At 46.6% G+C, this 24,675-nt stretch overlaps 1 protein-coding gene across 1 annotated transcript in view; it reads right to left on the reverse strand.

Moving 5' to 3' along the window:
• The window catches only part of camta1a (calmodulin binding transcription activator 1a), a 294,400-nt gene that overhangs the window by 56,375 nt on the left and 213,350 nt on the right, over nt 1–24,675 (reverse strand). The window contains 1 exon segment of the mRNA XM_061075151.1: nt 3,416–3,487. Within this exon segment, the coding sequence (XP_060931134.1) occupies nt 3,416–3,487 (72 nt within the window).

Below are 24,675 nucleotides of genomic sequence, written 5' to 3' on the forward strand. Positions count from 1 at the left end.
CCTGTCGCTGCTGTGTAATAGGAGTTATTTCCATCCCTCTCTCTCTCTCCGTGACTGTGGCCGCTGTATGGCTGAATATTTACATTTTTCACTCACTGGTGACCTTTCCCTGTTGCCGCTCTGGGAGCTCCAGTCTCCTTGCCGCTCTGCTGTTGATAGACTACTGCCTGCAAATCTCATATGGACACAGCAAATGGTACACAGGGAGCCAGGGACAGGGAGTTCAGAGACTGTGCAAAGGTGGGAAAAGAGAGAGAGAGAATGTGAGAGAGGCTGCTGTAACAGTTGGGCGGGCTGTCACTTGACTGACTGAAACGATCTTGCAGAGACTGAGGTACTGAAGGTCTATCTGCATGTAGAGAGATACTGACTCAAGAGGAGGAATCTTTTACCTCCGGTGTCGTCGGGATTGCGGCTCTCTGTCAGCGCAGATGGTCTGTAATAAACTGACTGGAAAGAGATGTAAAAACCTGGGGTCTCAGGAATCCTGAGTGCCAAAGAAGGTTTTGTGTAGGGAGGATGTGCTGAGCAGTGTGGGAGAAGGATAGCTGAGGGCCACGGGTTCACTAACCAGTTGTTCTCTGCGGCAACAGGAAAGTAAAGTTGAGTCAGTGAACTCCTCAAAGTTTGATGAGTGCTTATGTGTGCGAATCCTAAAGCTGACAGAGAGAGAGAGTGAAAAAGAAGGCTGTGCTCCAGTCTTAAAAAAAGTGACTCAGTGTGACCCCAGCTCACTGTGTAAGTCACTCTCTGTACAGTGCAGAGTGTACACATGTTTCTGAAAGTCTGCATGTGTCTCTGTGTGTGTGTGTGTGTGTGTGTGTGTGTGTGTGTGTGTGTGTGTGTGTGTGTGTTTGTGTCTCTCCCTGGAACCGTGGCTGTGCGTCATTCAGCAGTCGTGCTCTTTTTGGCCTGAGTTTGACTTTGAGAATAAGCCCACATTTTTTAAGTCGGTCTTAGAAAAAACAGCTTTGTATCCGTATGTGGAGGAACATACTTTAAATGCGTCCCTACACGTCCCCTTCCAGCTGCAATTCCATGTAGATGACAGAGAAAATCCACAGCCCTTTGCTCTGTGCTGAATAACATGCTTAAAGGCTTCAAGCTAAATCAAGAGGGTAGGTTTGTGTTGCTTCTGCTTTGCAGTGAAACACTGTAGATACTTAGTGGAAGTTTATACTAAAACAACTGTAACTTACATTGACAACAAGAGTCAAAGTGTCATACTAGGTTTAGACGAAGTTTGGAAGACATTTGACTGGATTTTGTCTTGATGATGACGAATCAGCCTCTGGGGGTGAAGGCCAATATCTGGGGCTTACATTGTAGGCAGTGATATTAGGGCCTAAATTCCAGACGACAGTTCAGCCTACGACAATATTTGATTGCAGCCAAATTAAGAAAAGTAGATCGCCAATGCATTTTGATCAATCTATTCTCTCTTCATCTCCACACTGACTGTCTACCTGCAGGAAAACAAAGCCTGCTCATTTGTGATTGGTCAAACTAGAAACAGAAACCAGAGGGCTTTCAGCCTGGTAATCTTGTCCCTTTACTACACATTCTGTATATCCACATGGAGAATTTATAGAGACTAACTATCCTGTTCATGAGGATGGGATATTTCCCTGGCCAATATAGACATAAGGAATGATTACAGCAGCCACTAACTATTTCAGTGTACACATGGGGATGTGAGTGACGTACTAAAAACTACTATTTCCTTTAAAAGAACTCGTGCCTCCACAGAAAATCAACACGAGATGACCCTGGGATTTAGATTAAGGATAATACTCTCCCCTTAACAAACTGAACAAGTACAAAGAGCACAGTGTCAGTGTTTTAATTCCAGAATCACTCTGATATATTCTATGTACAACTTCTCCATTGTTTTTTCTTGCTTTCATTACTGTGCGGTTTTAAAAAGACACCGTACCTCTAATCATTTGGAGAATATATAAAGGTGAAAGTAACCTCAGTGGTTTCGCTGAATGAGCCCAGAAGAGACAGGAAGAGAAATGCCTTTTTTGTCGGCTTGTGTTGTTATTGCTGAGTGTGACACACACAGTGCCAACAGAGAGAAATAAACAGTTGTTGTCTGAAAGCTTTTGTTTGCTGTGGGAACACACTAATTATTTTGATTGGTATTTAAGCATTGTTGGAGCCAGGTTTTCTCTGTTGTCGTTTTGCTAGCAGCCTGCTCTCCTCTCTTAGTAACACGGAATAAATGGATTTGTCTTCGGCTCCTATTCAGTCGAGCAGAGATTTTGTGAATCAACAACTCTCGTCTTCAAAACACATAGAGAAAGGGAACAATGAAAGTGTATTTATCCCAAAGACGTTTGTTAATTAAAAATACAGAACTACAGACGGATGGACGAATGGATGGACTGAAAGACACATATATAGATATATAGATACAAAGAATAATAGATAGAACGATTGATAGAACGACAGATTGATAGATAGACAGACAGACAGACGGACAGAATAGAATTCTAGATAGAATAATAGATAAAACCACAGAACAACAGGAAGATAGGTAGATATATATCGACAGACTGACAGAGAGAACAATAGATAGAACGACAGACAGACAGACACATAGACAGACACATACATAGAATAATAGATAGAACGATAGATAGATAGACGGACAGACAGAATAGAATGACAGATATAATAATAGATAAAACAACAGAACAACAGGAAGACAGGCAGATATATATATCGACAGACAGACAGAACAATAAATAGGACGGTAGTTAGAACGACAGTGAGACAGACAGACAGACAGACAGACAGATAGATGTAAATAAATAAACAGCACACCCTGGCTCTTTGTGTGTGTGCTTTATGCTCCCTTAATATTGTGTGAGTGAGAATGGTTGTACGTATCAGGCACCTTCCAGCAGTAATGGCTGCCATGCTAAACGAGAATGATGAGATGTATTGGGGAGGTGATCACAGGACGGCTATTTACAACCACTCTCAGCCCGCGGACTTGACGAGCCACTGTAAGCACACTATACTGTACAGGGAACCTCTTCCATCATGCTTTTACTGCCCATCACCGCGGCTGTTAGACAGGGGAGATGGCAAAGCTTTTAGCGGGCTGAGATACCGTCCTCTCGCTGGACGGCGTGTATGGGCAATGCCATCAGAAAAGTGAATGACTGGGCTAGATAAGGGAAATGGAGGCCGGTGGAGAGAGAAAAGAGAAGAAAGAGGGAGAGGTGGCGGGGGGGGGGGGGAGGTTGATGTCTGCCTGCTGGCTGTCAGAGCCAAATGCTTCGGTTAAATGGAAACTGATATCATGCACCTCATTCAAGTTCTGCTGGATAGGCCGGGGAGAGTTTGAGAGCAAAACTAAAGTGCGGAGAACTGCAGAGAAAGGAAAAGGAGCGGATCTTACCTGGAGCAGCCAGTAGCACCTGCGGTGGAAGGTGGGGATGATGGAGGAGTGGACGTAGCAGCCATAGAGACACTGGAAGGGAGGGAGAAAGAAGGACAGAAAGAGAAGAACATTAAACTACAGTTAAGCACAGACAAGAGGCTGACCTCTCTGCTGACCATGACAGCTGTGACCTTTGAACCCGTGACCCCTTCCCTCCTGATGATAACTCCCACGTGAACCCGCCGCCAGCTGGTCCGGCTATTGTTCTAGAAACAAAGACCTGAAGTGAGAGAGTGGAGGAGGTGAACCAGTGCACCACCACTACCTCCGTCCCACTATCACCATGACTCCTTCCTTCCTTCCCTCTCCTCCACTTCTATCCCGTCCCGTCTGGAGAGACCCCCTGACAGAATGATTCAGGGGCTCCTTGCTCAACCCCCCCCCCCCTCCCCATCAACACACAGGGCACCCCAGCACATAACTAGAGCACAGTGTTATTAATATCCTTATCGTAAACAGATAATACCGCGCCTGGGGGCTCGTTACCGTGGAGAGAGCTAGGCCGGGCTGATAACGCCTCTCGGTATCTGGCAAACGGGCCAGGAGACATTTTTCACCAGCCAGCAGCAGAGGGGGGGGGGGGATGCAGCGAAGAACGGAACAGCGAGGAATAGGAGCAAGGCAGCACTTATCCTCCTCCCTCCCGCCGTCTCTCTCCTTCTCAATCTTTCCGTGGAAAAACTCCTGGCCCCGGCTCCCAGGTGACCCAGAGGGATGGCTCGCCTGCTTTTGCTTGTTTACAGCAGCAGAGAGAGAGAGTCTACAGCAATCTACCCCAACCCGCCCTCCACCCTCCACCCCCACCCGCCCTCCACCCCCAGCAGCCGAGAAAAATTGGGGGGGGAAAAGTACTCTTAAGTCAGGAAACCTCTGCTCGTGCAGGAATGAATCAAACGAGCAGGTCGGGAGAGTTGAGCCTCAAGTCCATTACAAGTGACTGTGTGTTTACAGATGAGGAGAAACCACATCCATACAGTGTGTGTGTGTTGGTACGTTCATCCTTATCCAGCAGTTGTGTGATTAAAATAAGTAACGCTGGGGTTTTTTGGGCACTTTGGATGTGAGTGAGTGAGTGAGTGGGCGGTGTGGAAGGAGAGAGGGAGGCTGGCCTGGCATGGGGACATTGGTTTTCATTGCTTGGAGGACTATGTGATAAACAGACGCCTTATATGTGTGTGTGTGTGTGTGTGTGTGTGTGTGTGTGTGTGTGTGTGTGTGTGTGTGTGTGTGTGTTATGTGCTCGCCTGGTTTTAACTCAAACCTAGTTAAAAAGAGAAGGGCCTGCAGAAGGACTCGGTCTGTACAAACACCCATTTAGCAACATCAAACTGTCTGATTAATTATACCCGAGTGCCACTGCACAGCTCCGCGGCCGGGCACATGGTGAGAGACACATTACACAGCTAAAAACAAACACATCACACAGACGCACAAACACGTGAATGTGGCGCACACACACACACACACAAACACACACACACACACAACGACGTCCTATGACCAATTCACAAACAACAAAAGTCACATCATCCTGGACTGTTTCCCCAGGTGGTCCATTGTTCCCGTCACATCTATTGTGAACTGATTTCAGTACAAACCCAACTCTGCATGTGTGAGTTGGAGATAGTGAAGGCACGCTGACTTCCTCCTCTTCTTCTTCTTTTTTTTTTTTTTTTGCTGTACTCTCATCCATTACAGCTGTCTGAAATAGGATGTATGCCTCCGCCCACCCCCATAGCTCTGTTATCCATTACTCTACGCTTGCAGCGGCCAGACACTTCCTCCCACTCCCACAGTGCATTGAACATCACATTACTACAGTCGACTACAGCTGCTACCAGCTCACACATTCCTCCTGTGCAGTTTTTGGGAGTATTTGTATTGTTAACGTTACTTTGTACTCTTCTCAGGGATACGTCAGTCATGATGCAATGTTTCTACATTTCTCTTTAAGGCGTTTCACTACGGCCGTGTGTTGCAACGCTCGTGTGAAAGGTGCTTACACACAGAGATGCCAGCACTCTGTCAATTTAAGATTTGACTTTAAACTCCAACTCTGCATTCCTTTTTTTAGCGAACACAGAAAATGGGCGGGTTGAAATGCTGCTTGCGCTCTAAAAAAATGTTTCCTGTCTTGTTAATTCTGATTACAGGGATTTTATTGATATGTCATGGTTAATACTGCGCTAGCCTTAAGCACTTGGCCTATTGAGAGTGGGCTGTGTGCACTTGGATGAGGCTATGGCTTGCTTCTCGGAATTGACAGGTGGGCCGGTGCAACAGGCCGCGGTGACTAGGGCGACTGGGGAGTGAATAAATTAGGCCCCAGGCTGCTTTCCTCTCCCTCTGTTTACTCCATTTCTCAACCACACAAAGCGGTGTGCCAGACAAACAAGCCGCTTAAAGCATAACACAACTGTTGCACCTGTCAGTGCCGATATACAGTAGTCATCAAACACGATCGCACACACACGTAAGCTTGTGCATCACCTCAGCTCCACGTAACGCCCCCACTAACACACGCCCATATGCACACATGCAGAATTAGACAATGAGCGCGAAACTACAACCATCCATTACACATGGAAGTACTGACACGAGCACATACACATGCTGTTGCTCTCTTAGACACATCGGTATGCGCACACACAGTCAGAACAGACCATGATAGAAAAGGCAGGACAGGAGCTTAAGCATGCCCACATACACAAAGCTCATCATACTTGGGCGCTTATCAGTAATTCAAGACGCATATCAGTTACTGGTGTTTGGTCTGCTCGCTGCATGCTGAGCGTCTGGGTGACAAAGTGACAGCGGCAGAGGCATTATTTGCTGTCTTTGGGCTGTGACAGATGACAGCGCATCACAGGGAAAGCAATTAAACCATAATTATACACATATCCTCTTAGAAAAGAGCAGTTCTCCCGATGTGTAATTTTGAAGAGCACATGGACACACAAACACAGCAAAGCGCAGGTGTGCGTGTCAACACACACACACGCACAAATCCACACATGCTAATGGAGTATTGGTGTATTGTTGCGTCGAGGGGGGTTGCAATTGAGATACAAAAGAAGAAAGGTACCCAATAGCTAATAGGAGTATTCACAAGCAGCGTGTCCATAATGTATTCTTGTGCTGTCACAGGAATAAAGAGTCCCAGCGACGTGTGTCCTCCAAAGTCAGACACTGATGCAGCAAAATCATTTGGTGTTGTCACTCAAGCCGGCGGCCGAGGCGACAAAACTTTGGCTTGGCCCAATGAAAGGGTATTATTGCATGCCCCCCCCCCCTTGGGGTGTCAAAGTGGTCTTGAGTGGAGCAGGATCACAGTTCAGTCGGGGGCAAGCGGGCCACACATCTCCGTGATAAACAGTTCAGCCTCAATAAAAGCTGTGGATATAAAGGCAGGGGCCACCAGCGGCTACCTGTCCTGCCTCTGGAGGCCACCGCTGCCCCTGGCCGGCCTGTTGCCCTGGCGACACCTCACTTACATTCATCCATCACAGCTGACAGGTGTCAGGCACAGCAAGGGATGGGTTAGTAAAAAAACACCAAGTCTGTGAAGGCAAAAACTGGCGAGCAGGCTCACGGTTATAGTGAGACCGGGAGGGAGGGGAAACTCTCTCATTAGACCATAATGATGTGTGAAGACAGACCTAATCAGAGCGTGGCACCTTATTTATGTTGGCAATTTGCTGTTTTCCTGCAGTGATGCAAACGTCTTACTGTCAGAGGCTCCCACACATTTGTCTGTCTGTTGGATTGTCAGTCACACTGGGACGATCAGACACACACACAGACACACACACACACACACACACAGACACACACACACCGGCTCACTCAGATACAAATGCACGAACAACATGTTTGGCATTTTGTTAAAAACTCTGTCTGACTGATTTTTTTAGAATAACACCGCCTCTGCCCACCTCTTACTTTGAATCCATCATTTGAAGCAAACTTTTTCAAGGTTTTTTGACTCATGAATGACTTGCGAGTCCTCTAACGCATTCTGAGTTAACATTTAACGTATCATCGCTCTGGGTCTGAATGATCTTCAACTGGTTCTCGTATAAAAGCGACTTACCTCACACTATTATACAGTTGTTGACACAGATATCCTGGTAAAGTCACTGCTTTATTAGAGAGAATGTAACATGTTGTGGGTGTGTGTGTGTGTACTTCTCTCTGTGTGCATGTTTGCAAATGTCTATTCACATGGATGCCTGGGGCAGGTGATTCAGCCCGGGGCACAGCAGCATAAATAGAGCTCAGCAAGCAGCCAATCAGGCGGTACTATCAAACCCCGTCCGTGGAGGGAATGCAGAAATCCATACTCAATAGAGATTCATGGACCATGCAAGATTCAAGCTACCCTGGTCATTGACAGCATCCATGATGACTATTGATCAACCACCGATTGCTGGCTCTATATAGACGTGATTAGATGACTTACAGCTGAAAAGTGCCACTTCCAGTTTGGAGGATGAGCTCATTTTCAACTGATACCATAATGCTCTGCGTTTCACCTGCTGTCTTTACAGTCAGCTGCTGCGCTCCGCTCCCTCCCAATCATTCAGCTGGAATCAAATTATCTGTAGTGTGTATCGTAGGGTGGCACCATGCCCAGAATATCTATAATATACAGTATCTCGTTTGCATTTTGGATTTCAGAGAGAAACGCACGGCTCTTGTTGCTGGCACAATGATCCCAGCCACTGCTTTCTCTATTAAGATTCTTTTCCTTCTCTACAACCCGTTTTAATAAGCCACTACTTGTAAAGTTGTTGCAGTATAATTCTTCAGTGCATCTGAAGACTTAAGCAACAGTTGATGAGACGTTATACATAATAAATCAAAAGAGGCTTAGATTTATCTCCCTCTCTCTCTCTGGTCCTCTCCCCTGGACCAGCTGTAGCCTCTAAATCACTCACAACTGAGCGGCCTACAAAATGAATTGGCAGGCTGCACCCGGGCTGAAAGAAGAAAACAAAACAAAGAGGAAAAACAAAACCTAAATTCATCAACAGAGCAAAACGAAAAATGATGCTCTGGAAAGAAAAGTTCACGTCGTATGGAAATGATCGACCCTAAAAATAGCATTCTCATTGTAAAATAAACACAAACAGATGATAAACAGGCCCTGAAGAGGGGAATTAATTAGCCACGCTGGATGCGTAAACACAGCTATAGATCAAGTTCAAGAAGAAAACAACAACAGGGCTGAGGCAGCTAGAGAGACGCCCCCTCTCCACTTGCCACACTGAAACCCCCCCCGAGTCTCTCTGGGCTCGCTTCAGGGAGGGAAACGGAGGTGATGAAGTCGGGTAGAGGAGGTGGACATCGGACAGAGAGAGAAATGAGAGTGGGATTAGAGACAGAGGGCAGAGGAGAGGAGCGGAGAGACAGAGAGATAGACGAGGGGAGGTGGGGTTTTACAGCCGCACTTTTGTATCCGCCAGTAGGAAGCTCGTGCACATGCGCACGCACGTCTGTCTGCCTGACTGAAGACACGCTGTCTGTTGATGCTAATGTTAGCCAGCTGGGCTCACGGCCAAAGGCATTAAGTGGAATCGAATTCCACCAAACTAGCTTTAATCAGCAGGTTTTTAAGGTTAGAATTACTCTCCCTCTCCTCCAGCCCCCTGGCCAAGGTTAAAGCAGACACAGGCAGGGGCTGGGCTCAGCTAATGGGATGGAAGGGTGGCACGGGGCCTACGGCATGCCACCATACACCAACACACACACACTGACACACAAACCAAACACACACACACACATATTAGTTTGTGCCAAGTCACACTGCAAATAACGATAATGCACATACACCTACGGAAATAGACATTATAGAGAGCAGAATAGAGTTTTACGACTTTGTGAGTGTATTTGTGCAAGAAAAAACCCACACACACATAAATAGGCATTTTATAACCATTAGTACACAGGCACATTGGGACACAAGCTGCATATAAATTCTCAGCAGGGTGAGGTCACAGTTGGACCGCAAGAGGAATTAAGCACCGTCCTCATCCGGGCCACATCATTGTGACACAAAGTTTAAATAGTAAGCAGAGTCTTATCGTGATATAGGGTGGTAACACATCTGAAACCGAGATAGAACAACAGGATGCAAACGTCTTCCCTCGTGTGTGGCAGGAAATACGAAGCTAAGCCAAAGTTCGGACTTCGCAGTTTCTCTTTTCATCCAATCACTACCTAACACGCTCGCCTGGCACCAATCCCTGTGAGCGGTCAAACTTTAAAATGTTCTGACTCCCTTCTGTCACAGTACCCTGACCAATGAGTGAGCCACCTCTGCACCGCCTCACCTCTAGATACTGGGTCATCTTCCTTCAACCATTCAACCAGAAGCCCTTCATCAGACGTCCCATCTTTAAGCGCCATTCCACGTCCTCACCACCAGTGTCTCGGCTCCAGGGGGGGGAGTCCCCTTCATATCCAGAGAGCACACCTTCATATCTGACAAAGTCTATTCCTCTGTTCACAATAAATTAAATTCCATTCCAATTTACTCATTCTCAATTGTTTTCTCTAAAAGTCTCATGATTGTAATACAGGAGGACAGAAGGAGATACCCCGACTCCACTGCAGATGTAGCCCGGAGCTGTTGGTCTTATGTAACAAAAATCATTTTTCATTTGACATGAAACCAACACATTTAAATCAGGGCAAGCTGGATATTTTGATAATATTACACATTATATATATTGCATTGTCTTCCACATGCATGTGTCAGGCTGGATGCAAGCCATACATGTTAATGTAATAATCAAATATTAGGGCTGGGCAAGTTAACTCGTTTTAATCGAGTTAACTCAAGTGATGAGTTAACTCGATTGTTTATCCGCCAATTATTTTCTTTTTTCCTGTTCTGCAGCAGTCAGCAACAGACTTTCACAAAATAAAAGCCTGACTTTCACAATAAAACAATAAATAATCAAACCTGAGTTAATGCGAGATAAAATAATTAATCGAGTTAACTCATCACTTGAGTTAACTCGATTGAAACGAGTTAACTTGCCCAGCCCTAGCAAATATATGGGTTTTATAGGCTTAACTATCTTTTCATATATTCATTCTTCCAAAAAGATTTTAGTTAAAACGATATATTAGTGCAGAGGAGTGAATATCTACGTGGATGCCTTAAATAATCATAACCTTGACAGGGTTTGTAACTGTAGCTACATCTGTCCTGAATGTAACACTTCATAAAAGCCTATTCACTTAAAGTAATCTGAACAAGAATGTAGAAATCCCTAACACAAAGACAGGGGTGAAAAGCCTGGACCACTGAATATATCAGGCTGCTTTTCATACTTCACACAGAGCCAGGAGAGGCCTTGCCTTGACCTCAGCCTACAACAGCAGTCAACATATTGATGGCTGTCAACAAAAGGAAGCTGAGTAAACCTTGCAACACTTCAGTCAGCCTCTCAAGCACCCACACTGTGAGTACAGGCCTAAGCAGTAAAAGTAGCAAAGAATTTTCCTTTCACTTTCCTTCACTCTGGTTTTCATTTTTCTTATCTTGCTCACGTCCTTGACTTTCTTTGCTTCATACATCAGGAAGTGGCCTTCCTTTAGAGATGTACAGATTAAATTAGATCAAGTCTTTGTTTTCTTGAAATGCTAATAAGATGACTTTCAAATTTATGTTTGAACTCACTGTATCTTGATGAAAGCTGAAAAATTCTCTAGTTAAACATCTATGAGAGAAGATCAGAAAATTATACTAATGTGAGAGACGGCGGGTTACAAATGGATGTTAAGTGTATGTGTAAGAGGTAAAATGGCAAATGGAAAACCATCATTATCTCAAGGCACCGCTTCCTTATCATCTAACCTTTGAGCTGACCCGTAGATTACCCATCTAAAACAGACATGTAAAAACATTTCTTGCAGCTAAAACAAGTAATGAGCATCTGTTTGCATTACGGGCCCGGAGCTTTCAACTGTGACCTGCACGTCATTCCATTCAAAATGGGGAAAGGGATACAGCATCAGATCGGGCCGCAGTTTAAAGACACAAAGGTCACGGGTCAGGTTTTAGCTGTCGGTTTGAGTGGGTGGGAAAGAGCTGAGTCTCAGAAGCCTTCCCTGTACCTGGTGTCTCCATCTACTTAGTCCAACCTAAATGTATGTGCTGGAGAACGGCCAAAGGGGTTTGGACACAGAGCATGGATACTGTGTGAATTCACTCCTCTACGGAAACAAGGGCAGCAGCAAGAGAGAGAGAGATGTGCAGATCTGACGACAACATGTTGTTGGCAAGCAGGAAAAATACCAAAACACACAACAGGAACAGGAACAAAGGATCTGTCTTTGGGATTTTTTTTTTACCTGACATTGTCCTCAAAAAGCTGAGTGTCTATCCAGCCCTTTAAGGCATGTGCTGTATCGGAAGTTAAATAATGAATAAACACAAGTATCACATGGTGTGTGACTGCTGCTGCTGCTTAATAAACATAGATGGCATTGTTTGAGCCTGTGTGACCGGCCATTAACCTTCCCTTGTGTGAGCTGAGGTAAGGATAAAAGTGCCACTGTGTGGGAAAGGGGAGCATGTCCTCTGCATTAATGAGAGCAAACCATCCAACCCTCTGTTTCCCCCTAAAACGCTCACACACACACACACGTACACACACGCACGCACACGCACTCAGCTGAGACCTGCTGAAGATGACATCACGGGCTCAGCCTCCCTGCCGTGGGTTATGCCAGGCAGACATGCTGCCTAATTGTAAGAGAGAGCTCAGATTTGTAATGCTGCACAGTTCTGTTAAGGCTGATTAGCGGAGGCTCACGCTGTCTCCTCCTGCCGTGATCTATAGGCACTCCAAATTTCCAATATCTCCGGTGTGAGCAAGGAAGAGCCGAGAGAGCCTGTAAATCATGACAAGTCCTACTGAGCGGAGGAGAGAAAAAAAGGGATAGATGGATGGAGGGAAAGCGAGGGAGCGACAGAGAGAGATATTCAGCTTGTTTGGAAACATGAAGGAGGAGAGGGATGGAGAAAATTATTGAGGGATGGCGGCGGTGGTGGAGGGAGAGGGGGGCAGTGCACATATACAGCAGTGAGGAGCACACATCAGGGAGACGTGAGAGAGTTAGGGTGGAGAAGAAGAAGAGGAGAGGAGATATGATTACTGAGGAAACAGCAAGAAGAAGAAAATTCCTGCCGGGGAAAGGAAGAGACAGAGAGTGTGGAGCAGACAAAGAGGAGAAGGAGCAGAGGGGGAAGAAAGGAGTGGGAGGACAGAGAGAGAGAGACAGAGAGAGGAGAGGATAGAATGAATGCTAACAGGGAGCCCAAACCCAGTACTGAGGCTTTATCCTTCACAGGCGGAGGAGCAACAATCGCAAACACATTTTCTCTCGCCCTGGCCCTAAGAGAGATAAAAAAGCAATTTGTATTCTATTCCTATTCAGCGTCGCTTGGCCTGTTTCTCTGCCTGCATATTTGTAAACACAGCTTTGTCAGAGCAGCTTAATCTTCCCAACACAAACACAGACTACAGGAAGGAGGGGCGAGGAAAGGATGTGGAGGGGTGAGGAACACTGATGAGAAGAGAGGAGGTTAAAGGGATGAGAAAGAATGAGAGAGAGAGAGAGAGAGAAGGGGTGAGGCAGGATAAGAGGGCGAGGATGAGAGAGAGAAGGTCTGAGGGGCGACCGAGGGGCCGGGCAGGGGCATCGAGGATCAGAACTCGTTTTTCCATCTCGGCGCCGCAGGATGCCCCCAATGTCAAACTGTGAAAGTCTGTGGGACGCACAAACACAAACACACAAAAACACCCTAACGTACGTCACTGCTGTGCACCCCACCCCTCCTCCTTTCCCCATCTCCATCCACTGACGTTACTGACAGAAGCAAAAGAACAAGCATCAAATCTCCCCTCATCACATGGCCTGGAGGAGACAGATGGGTGGAGGTGGGCCCCTTGTGCTTCCTCACCTGTCACCAGGACTCCACTTAGTGCCAATTCTGCACATTTAGCCTGTCATGGTGCCTACAGACGTGCCCTTCCTGGGCTTCAGTCCACTCCCTGCACACAGGCCACATCACACAGCCATGTGGAAGGAGCAACATAGAACCGTGACTGACTATACATTCAAACAGAGAGACTGAGGGGAAAAGAGGAAGGGAGGGAGGGAGGGAGGGGGAGAGAGAGAGAGGAGACTTGGAAGTGGCGATCCTCTGGGTGCACATTCGCTCACAGAGGCGTGAAATTAGGCAGAGCGACACCTGCCAATACGTATTGCATTAAAGTGAGCTAGGTTCACTCTGCTCTTTGGCCCTCCATATCGCTCTGCATCTCTCTCTCTCTCTCTCTCTCCCTCTCTCTCTCTCTCTCTCTCTCATTCCTTCCCTCAGTCTATTTCTCCATACTCTGACTTCTCTTCATTACGACCCACGGTGCCCAATTAAAGACAGATAGCTGCCCCAGTCCACTCCCAACACAGTGGCAACGTCAGTCCTCCACCGCAGAGCAGGACAACAACCTTCATCAGCTTCTGTTTACATCCATCCTCTCTCTCCTCAGCACCTCCTCAGCTGCAGGAGCAACCAGCACGCCCAATTTGGACAGCGAGGCTCAGTGGCAGGATTAGCAGGATTGAGAACAATAACAATGATCATGGAGGTACAATGGAAACAGGAGCAATATATGAACCAGACTGTATATGATCCCGTATAGCATAGCCCCTGTGCAGAGGTGTGATTTAAAAAACAAATCAGCAAACTGAATTTAAAATAATAATAATAATAATAATAATCCTGGTGATGGAGCTGTTTCTTGAGTTTGGGCATATGGAACGACAGCATTACACTGAAAACAGAAGTGAATTCTGGAGCTGTCAGCTAGATACACAACCAGACTGAGCTGGTGAGGAGTCACAGCCTCGGCAAAAATGTTGCTGCAGTGCAAAACTAACTTTATTGTTCATTTGCTGCTGCCATGGTTCCAACAAGACAGTATTACCGCTGTGGAATATCAGTCCGTCTGTATCATACTGTAAATGAGCATAAAGGCAGAAAACGTAAACTTTGCTAATGCTCGTACTTCTGACGGTGTGGGGGAGACGGATAGGCCTGCAGACAGAACCATAGCCAAACATACAGAAGACAGATTTTGATGATTGGGGGGGGAGGTATTGCCACAAATAGAAAGAGAGACAAGCAAAGAAAGACAGGGAGAGCTGCAGACACACACCAGGCAGATGGAGGAGCCTGAGAGCCCCCAGGCAGCCCTGTGAAGAAGACAGTGGGGAAAGCAGGCGAAGGAGTACACGTTACGTTCGGATTGTGATGAGGGGAAGAAAAGGGGTGAGGCGAGGGAGGTGGGGTGGGAATCAGACGAGAGAGAGAGGGAGTGAGAAAGAAAGAAAAAGAATGAGAGAGGGGGGGAATCAGCCATAGAGCCAAAAAGAGGGAAAGGAAAGCAAATGAAAAGTGACACTTTAATTCAGAGGGCTTCTTCTGCCTGAGTTATTATGAGATGTTTGTAAGCCGGCTTGTTCATGCATCTCTCCTGGCCCGGTGCCTGGCTCCCTCTCACTGAGGAGACCTGTGGCGCTAACCTGTCTTTATCTGAGCCGCACAGCAGGGGACGGCACTCTGCCGCCATCCTCTGCTTTGATCCTCCCACTTCCACCAGGGCTGCCTCGCTGCCTGGCCCCCTCTTCCTTCCTCCCCCTGTTCCCTCCTCCACGATCGCTCATATGCAAAATGTCTCTCTGTGTCCTGTTGCTCCTTTGATATGGCCAAAATCCTCCGTACTCACTCCACTCTTAATTAATTGGGACTCCTCAATCTTGTAGGCGAAAGCTTAGCTCTGGCTTCACAGAAACACTTCTGGACACAGCGGTGCACCAGTGCTACAAATGAAGATAACCACTGAGAGGAGGAGGAGGAGGGAGACGGAGAAAATACATCGCAATATAGCGAACATTTGTGCTTGAGAAGGAGATGCGCACAGAAATAAGAAGTAGCAAGACAAGACAGGGCAAGTGTGAGAGCCCCATGAACACAAAGAGATAGAAAATGAAACGGTTTGATATTCTGGCTGGCCGAAAACTTGGTGTTTGAGGTTAGGAGCCCGACCAGGGGATGAGATTTCCACTGTAAGAGAATGAAGGCCGTGAGGGCAGTATTCAGCCGAGGCAGCAGCTAGGGAGCCGACAGATAAAGGAGACGGACAGATAAAGACGGCAGACAAATAGAGGAAGGGAATTAGAGCCGCGCTGAGATACACGGGCTAAAACGTACCTGAGATACCAGACAGGTACAAGCTGGCAGCCATAACAAGTGAGGAGGGGGGCGGAAGGGGCCTGATTGTAGCAAATTCAATCAGGCAGAGAGAGAAGCACACAGAAAAACAAATGCATGTGCAGCCCGACAGACGAGAACATGGATAGAAGCGCTGAATGAATACACAAAGGGGGTGTGATGAGAAATGTAACAGCAAAGCAGAAAAGGTAAAAGGACCAAGAGCAAAGTCAAACAGGGAATAAGAGAGAGAGAGACAGAGAGAGGGATAGAGGGGGGGTAAGAGAGAGAGAGATAGACATGGTGGTGGGGGGCTAGACAGTTGGCGTGTGGACAGGACTCCAGAGGTTGTAATATATAGCATCGTTTCAATCTCTCAACAGCAGCTACAGCCCTTCCTTTTTCATACCCTTCCCCAGTCTGAGGACAGAGAGATACTTCTGTCCTTCGGAGCCGAATCGGCATTCAAGATGATGTAATGTGCTCATTTTTTGACATTATATCCCTAAATCTGGATGGTTATTTGTGGCTGAATGTGCTTTCTGTTCCCATTCCCCCCTGAAATCTCAAGGTTACTTATGGTAAAGGATGGATATGAAATGCCGGGCGTCAGACACGTCTTCTGTGTTTGTCTTGCAATGTGTCTCCTCTCCCACAGAAGTCGGAGACCGATGGTTGATTTATCTGCCGTTTGCATCATTAATCCTGCGACCATGCATCCCTCGGCTGAATAATTGATCTCAGTGCTACTGTAACTAAATCCGTCAAAAACAATGACACCCCACCTCCGTTTCTATCCTTTCACTTCCTCTTTACCTCCCTCATCACCATATCACAGTATCACTCAAATTATTCTGAGAAATAATTCTGGTAATGATTTCTGCATGGGGGGGAAGTTTCTGGGAAAGGGAGGAGTCAGGGTTAGTTGGGGTGGCTTATTTTAATCACCACGGTGAGGTGTGTGACACTGGTGTTCAGCCACCAGAGGGAGTTTCCCTTCCCCCTGACTGTGTGTATGTGTGTGTGTGTGTGTCAGAGTACAGAGAGGGAGCCCAGCCACTTGCCCAAACGCACAAAACAAAACATAAAGCTGGTGTTGACAGCGTTTCTCCGACAATGCCAACACCTCCTCCACTCTCGAGTCCTGGCAGCCAAGTGAGTCAGGCCTCAGAGCAGCGGTGACCTCAGGTGATCCGCTCTCACTTCTCTGTCTAGACCTCAACAAACAGCTGCTCGCTCTGGAGCAGAAGGGGAACAATGACCCTTAATTTATGTCCACAACCCCCCCCCCAACCCCCCCCCCCCCTCCTTTCCTGCCTGTCTCTTTGACTTGCTTTTGCATACTGCATTTAAAGTAATAAGTACAGTATCTCCTTGAATGCCACAGAGCTATAAATCAGAGGAAAATAGACCTGTCATCTTGGTAAACAATGCATGGTCACACCAGTTATCATTAAAAACCAAAAGGGGTTCTGGAGGAGGCCGGGCCGTGCATACGGATGAGGACGGGACCGGTCTACCAATCTCCTTGGCTCGCCCTGAGCTCCTGGCCTGCACTGCACACACCCACACACACACACACACACACACACACACACACATGCACAAACACAGCTGACAAAACAGAAGCAGCACGCACCCAAAAAAACGGCTTCATTTTCTCATTTTAAGATGTCTAATGTTATCTTTGTATCTTATATATGGCTATTACACCTGGTGTTGTGGATGAAGGTCTTGTTAATCTCACTCACAAATATTTATGTGTGCAACCTGGCACGTCAAAGCACATTATTGGGTATTATAACTGTGAGGTTTTTCGTAAATTCTGGGGCACCAGGCGCACATGAACAAGTGCACGCCCCCAAATAACTAATCTTCGGTTTTGCTAATCCAGAGGGCGTATACTCAGCTGGACGCAATGCATCCTAATGCCGGAGCAGCTGTGTTCAGACAAGCTCATGCTATATCATGCTGTTGCTGTCTTCTTCATGTGTAGCCGCTACTGATTAAGGATCTACTTGCGTAAAAAAGGGTTCATTAAGACCAATGACAGGGTGAACTGTCCTATTCACCCTGAGCACGTATACTCTGTCTCTATGTGCATCCACTCCCTTCCTGTTTTCTCCGGCAATGTGATTCAGTAACATTACTATTCCAAAAGGCAAATCAATCTGGCAAACCTCCAGTCATTGCAATATTCCTTACACACAGGTGTCTCTCTTTCTCTCTGTTGGGTTTTGGAACTGCCAGTATGAAAGTAAGTAAGGATTATGTTGGGCCTGCCTGTGCCAAGTAGCTTTCCCATGAGGTACTTCCTCAAACCACACAGAACTCACGTCCAGCTGAGGAGACGAAACTGGCTTCAGCATGAAATTCATGGTAGAAATACTGTTGTGTTCTGTTCCCAAACATGACTATCCGCTACTCATCCCAGTTGATCTTTAATTCCACTTCAGCAGTCCGAGCTCAGCAATTTGTGTCAGCAATTGTCATAAAGACAGGTTTCCAGCCCTATGACTCGTGAAGCCGGCGAAGAACTTGACCTCATTCTTCTCACAAAATTGTGTAAGTCGGCCTAATGGTCACACCTCTGCGCCCGTTTGGCCATTATTTCATTTCACTCACTGTTCCACCACCTCTGGTCTCCGATCCAACCGCTTCTCCTCAGTGGTTCTTACCGCTCTACCTCCTCTTAGCTCATTTCCTCACGAGGGGTCAATGAAGCCCCCGAGTCTCTCTCTACTCTACACTGAGCTCATCTGTGGATAGTCTGTGTCCTCTATCCACCGAACCTGTTCGCTCTAACCTGCCCAACCCTGACTGGCCGATACCATCTGAAACCCGAGTACCAATCTCAGAGCTGCTGAGGGAAAATGGCATAAATCCAGTGACCCAGCTGATCTCAAGGGTTATCAGTCACTCCTATCTTCCATCTCATCCAGCAACAGTGCTGCCAAAACTGCTTTTTACAATGATAAGATCAGCTGTACAAGAGACACTCGGGAAATATTTTCCACTTTAAAAACATTATTCAATCCTCCGCCACCTCCACCAGACATGAACCTCTCAGCTGATATCTTTGCCTCTTTGTTTACTAAAAATATGGCAGCCATCATTAGCTCCTTTCTGTGAACCACTCCATTCTCAACGGGTTAGGGCACTTCACTCCCGACACTCCAACACCTCTCACTGAGGGCATTTGCCAGCCAAACATTTAGCAACTGAACTACATGTCTTTCTCTGCCTCCTGCACTCAGCGGTTTGCCACATCCCTCACTCAGCCCTCGAGGTGAGAGCGAGGCACCGAGAAGCCAAACCTGCAGCGGGACATATTCCTCTGTCTCCCCCCCAGTCAGTGGAGCATCACTAAAACGATCCTCTAACTGAGACGGATACATCCAAACTTGCAAACACCCTCTCACAAAAAAACCTTCACACGACCCTGGTCAAGTTAAAAACCATTCACGAGTCTGGATACATGAATTCGTATTTAAGGCGAAGGAAAAGGGAGTTCTCAAACAAGGTTTAGAATTCCTCTCGGAGAATGCCCTGAAGTCGGGCTTTAAGAGGCCCACTCCGCTGAACCAGCTCTGTTGTCTGTGACAGACGCCCCGAGGGCAGCTCCAGCTCCAGCTCAGTCCGTGGGTCCTAACTTTCTGGACTTCAGTAGCTTTTGATGCATTAAACCACCACATCCTCTTATCCATACTCTCCAATATGAGCATTTTAAGCAAAACACATTCTGGGTTGGAATAACACCTTACTGGGCATTCCTTCAAATGCCCATATCCCATCGCCTCCCAGCAGGGGTCTCTTGCCTCACAACAGGGGTCTTGCTGCTGGGCCTCCTTCTCTTTGCAAAACACACCGTCCTCTTGGGCCCTGTTATCTGCTCACATTGCTCCTCATATCACTGCAGATGATTCCCTACTACACCTGTCAGCACAGATCTCAGCTTGTCTTTCAGATATATCAAAATGGACGTAGGAATGCCACCCTCAGCTAAACCTCTCCAAGTCTGAACTCGTGGTTTTTCCCCGGCCGGTCAACCTCTCCATCACAAAAATTCTAAATTGCCTCTTCATCTCTCACCCCAAACAAGGTAAGGAGAAACCTGGGTGTCGTGATTGATGAGCAGCTATCTTCTCTGACCATGCTCTATCCGTCCCTCCTGTGCTGACACGGCATGCCAGCCACCGCTTAGCCCAGGCCATGTCTTTCCCGCTTGCCTTGACTACTGAAATGCCATTCGAGCAAATCTCCCTTCATACACAGTGATACTCTTAACAGATGATCCAGATTGATGTGGCATATCTTGTTTTCAACCAACTTAAAGTCACTAATGCTTACCTACAGCGTGACTCCTGGCTCTAGCATCAATCTACTCGGATTCAATCATACGGGCTTATATGCTCGTTCTCAGCCACTGCTTCCCCCCCCCCGAGGAACGTCATGTGGCATCGCCATCCCTACACAAAAGAGGATCTCTGTCCAGACAGTTCTTGCTTGTGGTTCCCTGATCGTGCAACAAGCAGTCGAATGCATTCAGTGATATGTTCCTCTCTAGCTTTAAAAATCTCTCGGAAGACACCTGTAAAACTTTAACATGTCTAACTCACACTAACTGTGCACTTTACCTTATACCATGTACTTAGTCTCTTTGAAAAGGAATTCGGTATTTAAGATTTAATGCTATAGCGTTGTCCCTTAATTGTAAGTTGCTTTGGATAAAAGTGTAAAATGTGTAAATGCACAAAACTGAATAGAGAGGTGTCCTAACTTATGTTCATATGTTGAAAAAGTCATGAACATTAATTGCAAAGGAGCCGCTGTAAAGACGGCATGCATTTTCTTTTCAAAAACAAAAAGGAGAATAGTATTTGTGACTTCTCAAAGTGCTGCTGAACAGGGGAGCTGGATCCTGAAGACACAGAGATGTGTTGATTTCCTCACACATCAATGCAGTGACAACAGCTTCACAAATAACTGTTTGATTATGATATTTGCGCTGCATAACGACTTCTCATGACGAATGGCGCACAATCACAGAGCCGCTCAATCACAACGTGCTGGTCGAAGTGACATTACTGAGATTTAGGTCAGCGCTTGGAAAATGAGTTCCAGATTTCGATTGCAGAGACGACATTGTTCAATGTCACGACAGTGCCATGAAAATTTAGCATCATTTGTTATGTAGTGCCATCAATGTTTATGACAGCCGATCCATCGTCAAGTAAGCTGTATGTCAACCTTTATGTCAGCTTTATGACACATGGATCGCATGAAATGTCACGTAATGTCATCTCTATGTTCCCAGGCGCCGGAGCATGTGTGATGGATACAACACTCGGGGAGAAAATCACAGTCTTTAACATGTTTGCAGAGCGGGTTTGATACCCTTCATATTAATCAGGCGCCAATGTTCCTGTGCCCCTGTGTAAGGCAGCAGCGGGATGGCTCCTGGCAGCAATTTGCATGCAAAGCTGCATATCCTCCTTCCATAGCAGGGGCCCCTCAGGTGGATCCGAGTGGAGGTTCCTGGTGGCACTCTGCCCTCTCTCTGCCTAAACGAGATTGGGCTGGAGTCCCCCCTCGTCGCCCCCCCCCCTGCTTCTCTGAAGGGAGTGCAGACACAGACACCGGGGTGAGATATGGAGGCCACAGAGACGGGAAAAGAATGGGACAGAGGCCGAGGGTCTGGTCCTTCAACAGGAGACTTGTCCCAACATTTACCCCGGCTGCTGATTTCACAAACCAAGGTGAACACTGCAGAGAAGTTTAGATGATTACATTTTCCTTCTCCGGTTGATGGTAATGAGGGAGACAGTCTTCTCCTGGAGCAAAGAGTTGCAGTAAGATTTCACGCTCCGACAGCAACTGCTACAGCCCATTAGCTCTTTGAAAACAAGGTGTATCCCTAAGTGATACTTGATGAGAATGAAGAAGGCCGTACATATGTCTATACTGTAGCTACAAACAGGCCTCCAGCACTATAGTTGTGCTGTACAGTGATAGGCTTCGGTGAGGCCTGGAAAGTGCTGTGACAATGCAGTTTTAGAGTGGGTAGAATTGCAGAGCTACAGAGTTTGTAAAGGCGACTCTTTGAGGAGATGGAAAAAAAAAAATCTGTAAAGAGTAAAGTAGCCTCTGTCTCTATTCTTTAAGACTAATGCATTATCTGTCAGAGCTGAGAGGCGCACTCTTTTAAACACACACACACACGCGCACACACACACGCACACACACAGACGCCTAATTAAAGTTCTGTTTCCATCTGATGGACATGGTCGGTCTGTCTCCGACTTCTGATAAATTCATTCTGCCTTCCAGATATGAGCTAGTTGAGCTGTGCACGTCAGCCTCTGTGTGCAGCTGCCATCCTTCAGATGCACCGGGGTGACAGAGGGGGTCCAGCACGTTCTCTGTGGGCTACATGAGGACTGACATGTTCCAAAGGCTCCGCCCACGGCGCCAACCCCTCTCTTCCCTCAAGAGGCCCCAGTGCTCCTGTCTCATTATGTGGGCGAGATGTTTGGGGGTCTCTCTGTGGCATCCTGTTGCAGTGTCAGCAGCATAATGCCTCTCAGTGGACGTCAAGCTACTGCAGCACACACTTTGCTTGTGTGTGTGTGTGTCTTTGTGTGTGTGTGTGTGTCTGTTTGTGTGTGTGTGTCCTCATCCGCAGAATTTCCTTTCCTGTCATGCTGGATTATTTTCACATGAAGCAAGAGAGGGAAGGTTTGACTATTTCAGTCCAGAGGGTCTCCACACTAATGCAACACTCAAATGTCAATCAATTTTCAAGTGACCGGTGTGAAAACAATACTTGGATTTGTCTGTGTGTCTTTTCAATTTGTTCCCATTCCTGAGGGTAACATTTAATTTAGCAGGCATATTTGCACACAGCCAGATGACAGGGAGGCGTTGGGGAAACGCTGGTGAGAGTTGCCATCCAGCACGCAGATTAATAAAAGCCCGTGGAAAGATTTGCGGGATGACAAACGGGCGAGAAAACCGCAAAACAAAAGCAAAAACAATCAACTTCTTGAGAAGGTTTAAATGACATTTAATATATTTACTGGCAAACATAAACATAAATTGACACCAGGAGGCTGAGGGGAGTGAACACAATATCTCTGATTGCTATTACTGGCATAAGCAATGACAGCTTGCACTAGATTGGAGCGGTGTATTGAATTTCACGTACTATGAAATGGAGTCTGAAATGTGAGATTTGTCTTTTGCAATCGTATAGCTCACACTACACCCACCACCCCCCCCACACACGCCCCTCACTCCCTTCTCTCTCTCATTTGCAGACTGGCACATTCAGTTAACTAATGTGCAGTGTATGGCAATGCTACAGCATTACCCCATTCTTTGCCTGTCGAACGGATGGAACATCAGATGTGATTTGGTGTTGCTTTCTTCTTGTTTCCATTTCACATCCGACACCTACCTGCCGGGGAGATATTCCCTCTATAAGTTTCCCCGATCGTCTGCCGAAATGCTATTCATCTCATTATGGTTGATTGGGATCCTCATTACATTAGAGGGTGTGCACAAGCATGTGCGTGTATGCGTGTTTTCATGCATGTAAATAAAGACAAGGGATAATGAGCATGGAGAAAGAGGGTAAGAGAGAGATAGAGAAAGGGAGAAGGGGGAAATGAGCGAGGGAGGGAGGAGAGTGTTAATGAGTGTGAGATGTGCTGAGGTCGCTGTGTTTGTTCTGTAATAGTGTGTTGCCGCAGAGCACTGCCACCTCAGGTGGGTGATTAGCAGTAATTATATAATTACACAAAATGTGATAATAAACAGCACGGAGGGAATCAGCTCTATCATCTACTTTGCTACACCTCATATATACACATACTTATTTCCTCATGTACAAACAAGTAAATATAAAAACACCGTTCTCGCCTTGTTACAAATACACACAACCCTGCATCCACACACAGTGCTGCACCAACAGAGAGCGACAAACCCATTCGTACCCAGATAATTCTAACCTGATACAAAAAGTAATGGAACACTCACACTTGTCCTCCGCTCACACCTGTGAGTAAAAAACGATTTGCTCCCTGACACACAGTAACAGCCAATAAAACAAGCGCTGACTCGCTCCCAAAGGCAGCCGAGGGGAGCGGGGGGACAAATGAACACAAACTGGGAGTAAAAAGCTGCTCCCGGGAGGATTTTTTCCTTTTCTGTAGTTTTCATGCTCCTTCCTGCTTGAGTGAGAAACACTATCTGAAAGAGTCCACGATTGTCCATCTCATCTCGGGGCCCTTTGCAAAAAGAAACAAGTGTGTGAAAAAAAAAACAAATAAAAAAACAAAACAGATGGGAGATTGTCTGATGCATCTCTCAGCAGAATTGGAGAGCAGCTGAAGTTGCTTTTTTTTTTCTTTAGAACCACTGAGAGTGAAAGCAAAATGTGTGTATGGGTGTTTGTTCGCAGGGAAGTGTAAGTGCTTGTGTATTCTGTGACCTTCAGCAGGAATACATGGGGGATGGCCGAGAAGGGACAGAAATCCATGAATGAGCCATTCAGAGAATTTAAGGATGGGATGACACAAACAGTGATGACCCGAGAGGGGAAGAACAGGCGGATGGGGCGGAAAAGGATGGAGGAAGGAGAGGGCAATGTCAGGATCTACAGGAAGAAATAAAGGATATAGGGAGGAAGAGAACAGCATGGGGTGGAAGCAGGGGATAATTACTGCTAATAAAGCCTAATGGAATTCAGGCCTCACGTCAGGTGCGAGATGATCTGATTACCGCCGGGCGGCCGGGGGAAATTGGGAACTGATCCGTTAATCCCGCCATCCCCTTTTCGTCTCCTACACGATGTGGGAACGTGTGAGTCTGACTATGTGTGAGTTCACAATACTGGAGAAGTGCGCAAAGTAAGTTTAAC

Source organism: Limanda limanda, chromosome 7 (assembly GCF_963576545.1).
Source record: "Limanda limanda chromosome 7, fLimLim1.1, whole genome shotgun sequence".
In the NCBI taxonomy this organism is placed as follows: Eukaryota; Metazoa; Chordata; class Actinopteri; order Pleuronectiformes; family Pleuronectidae; genus Limanda; species Limanda limanda.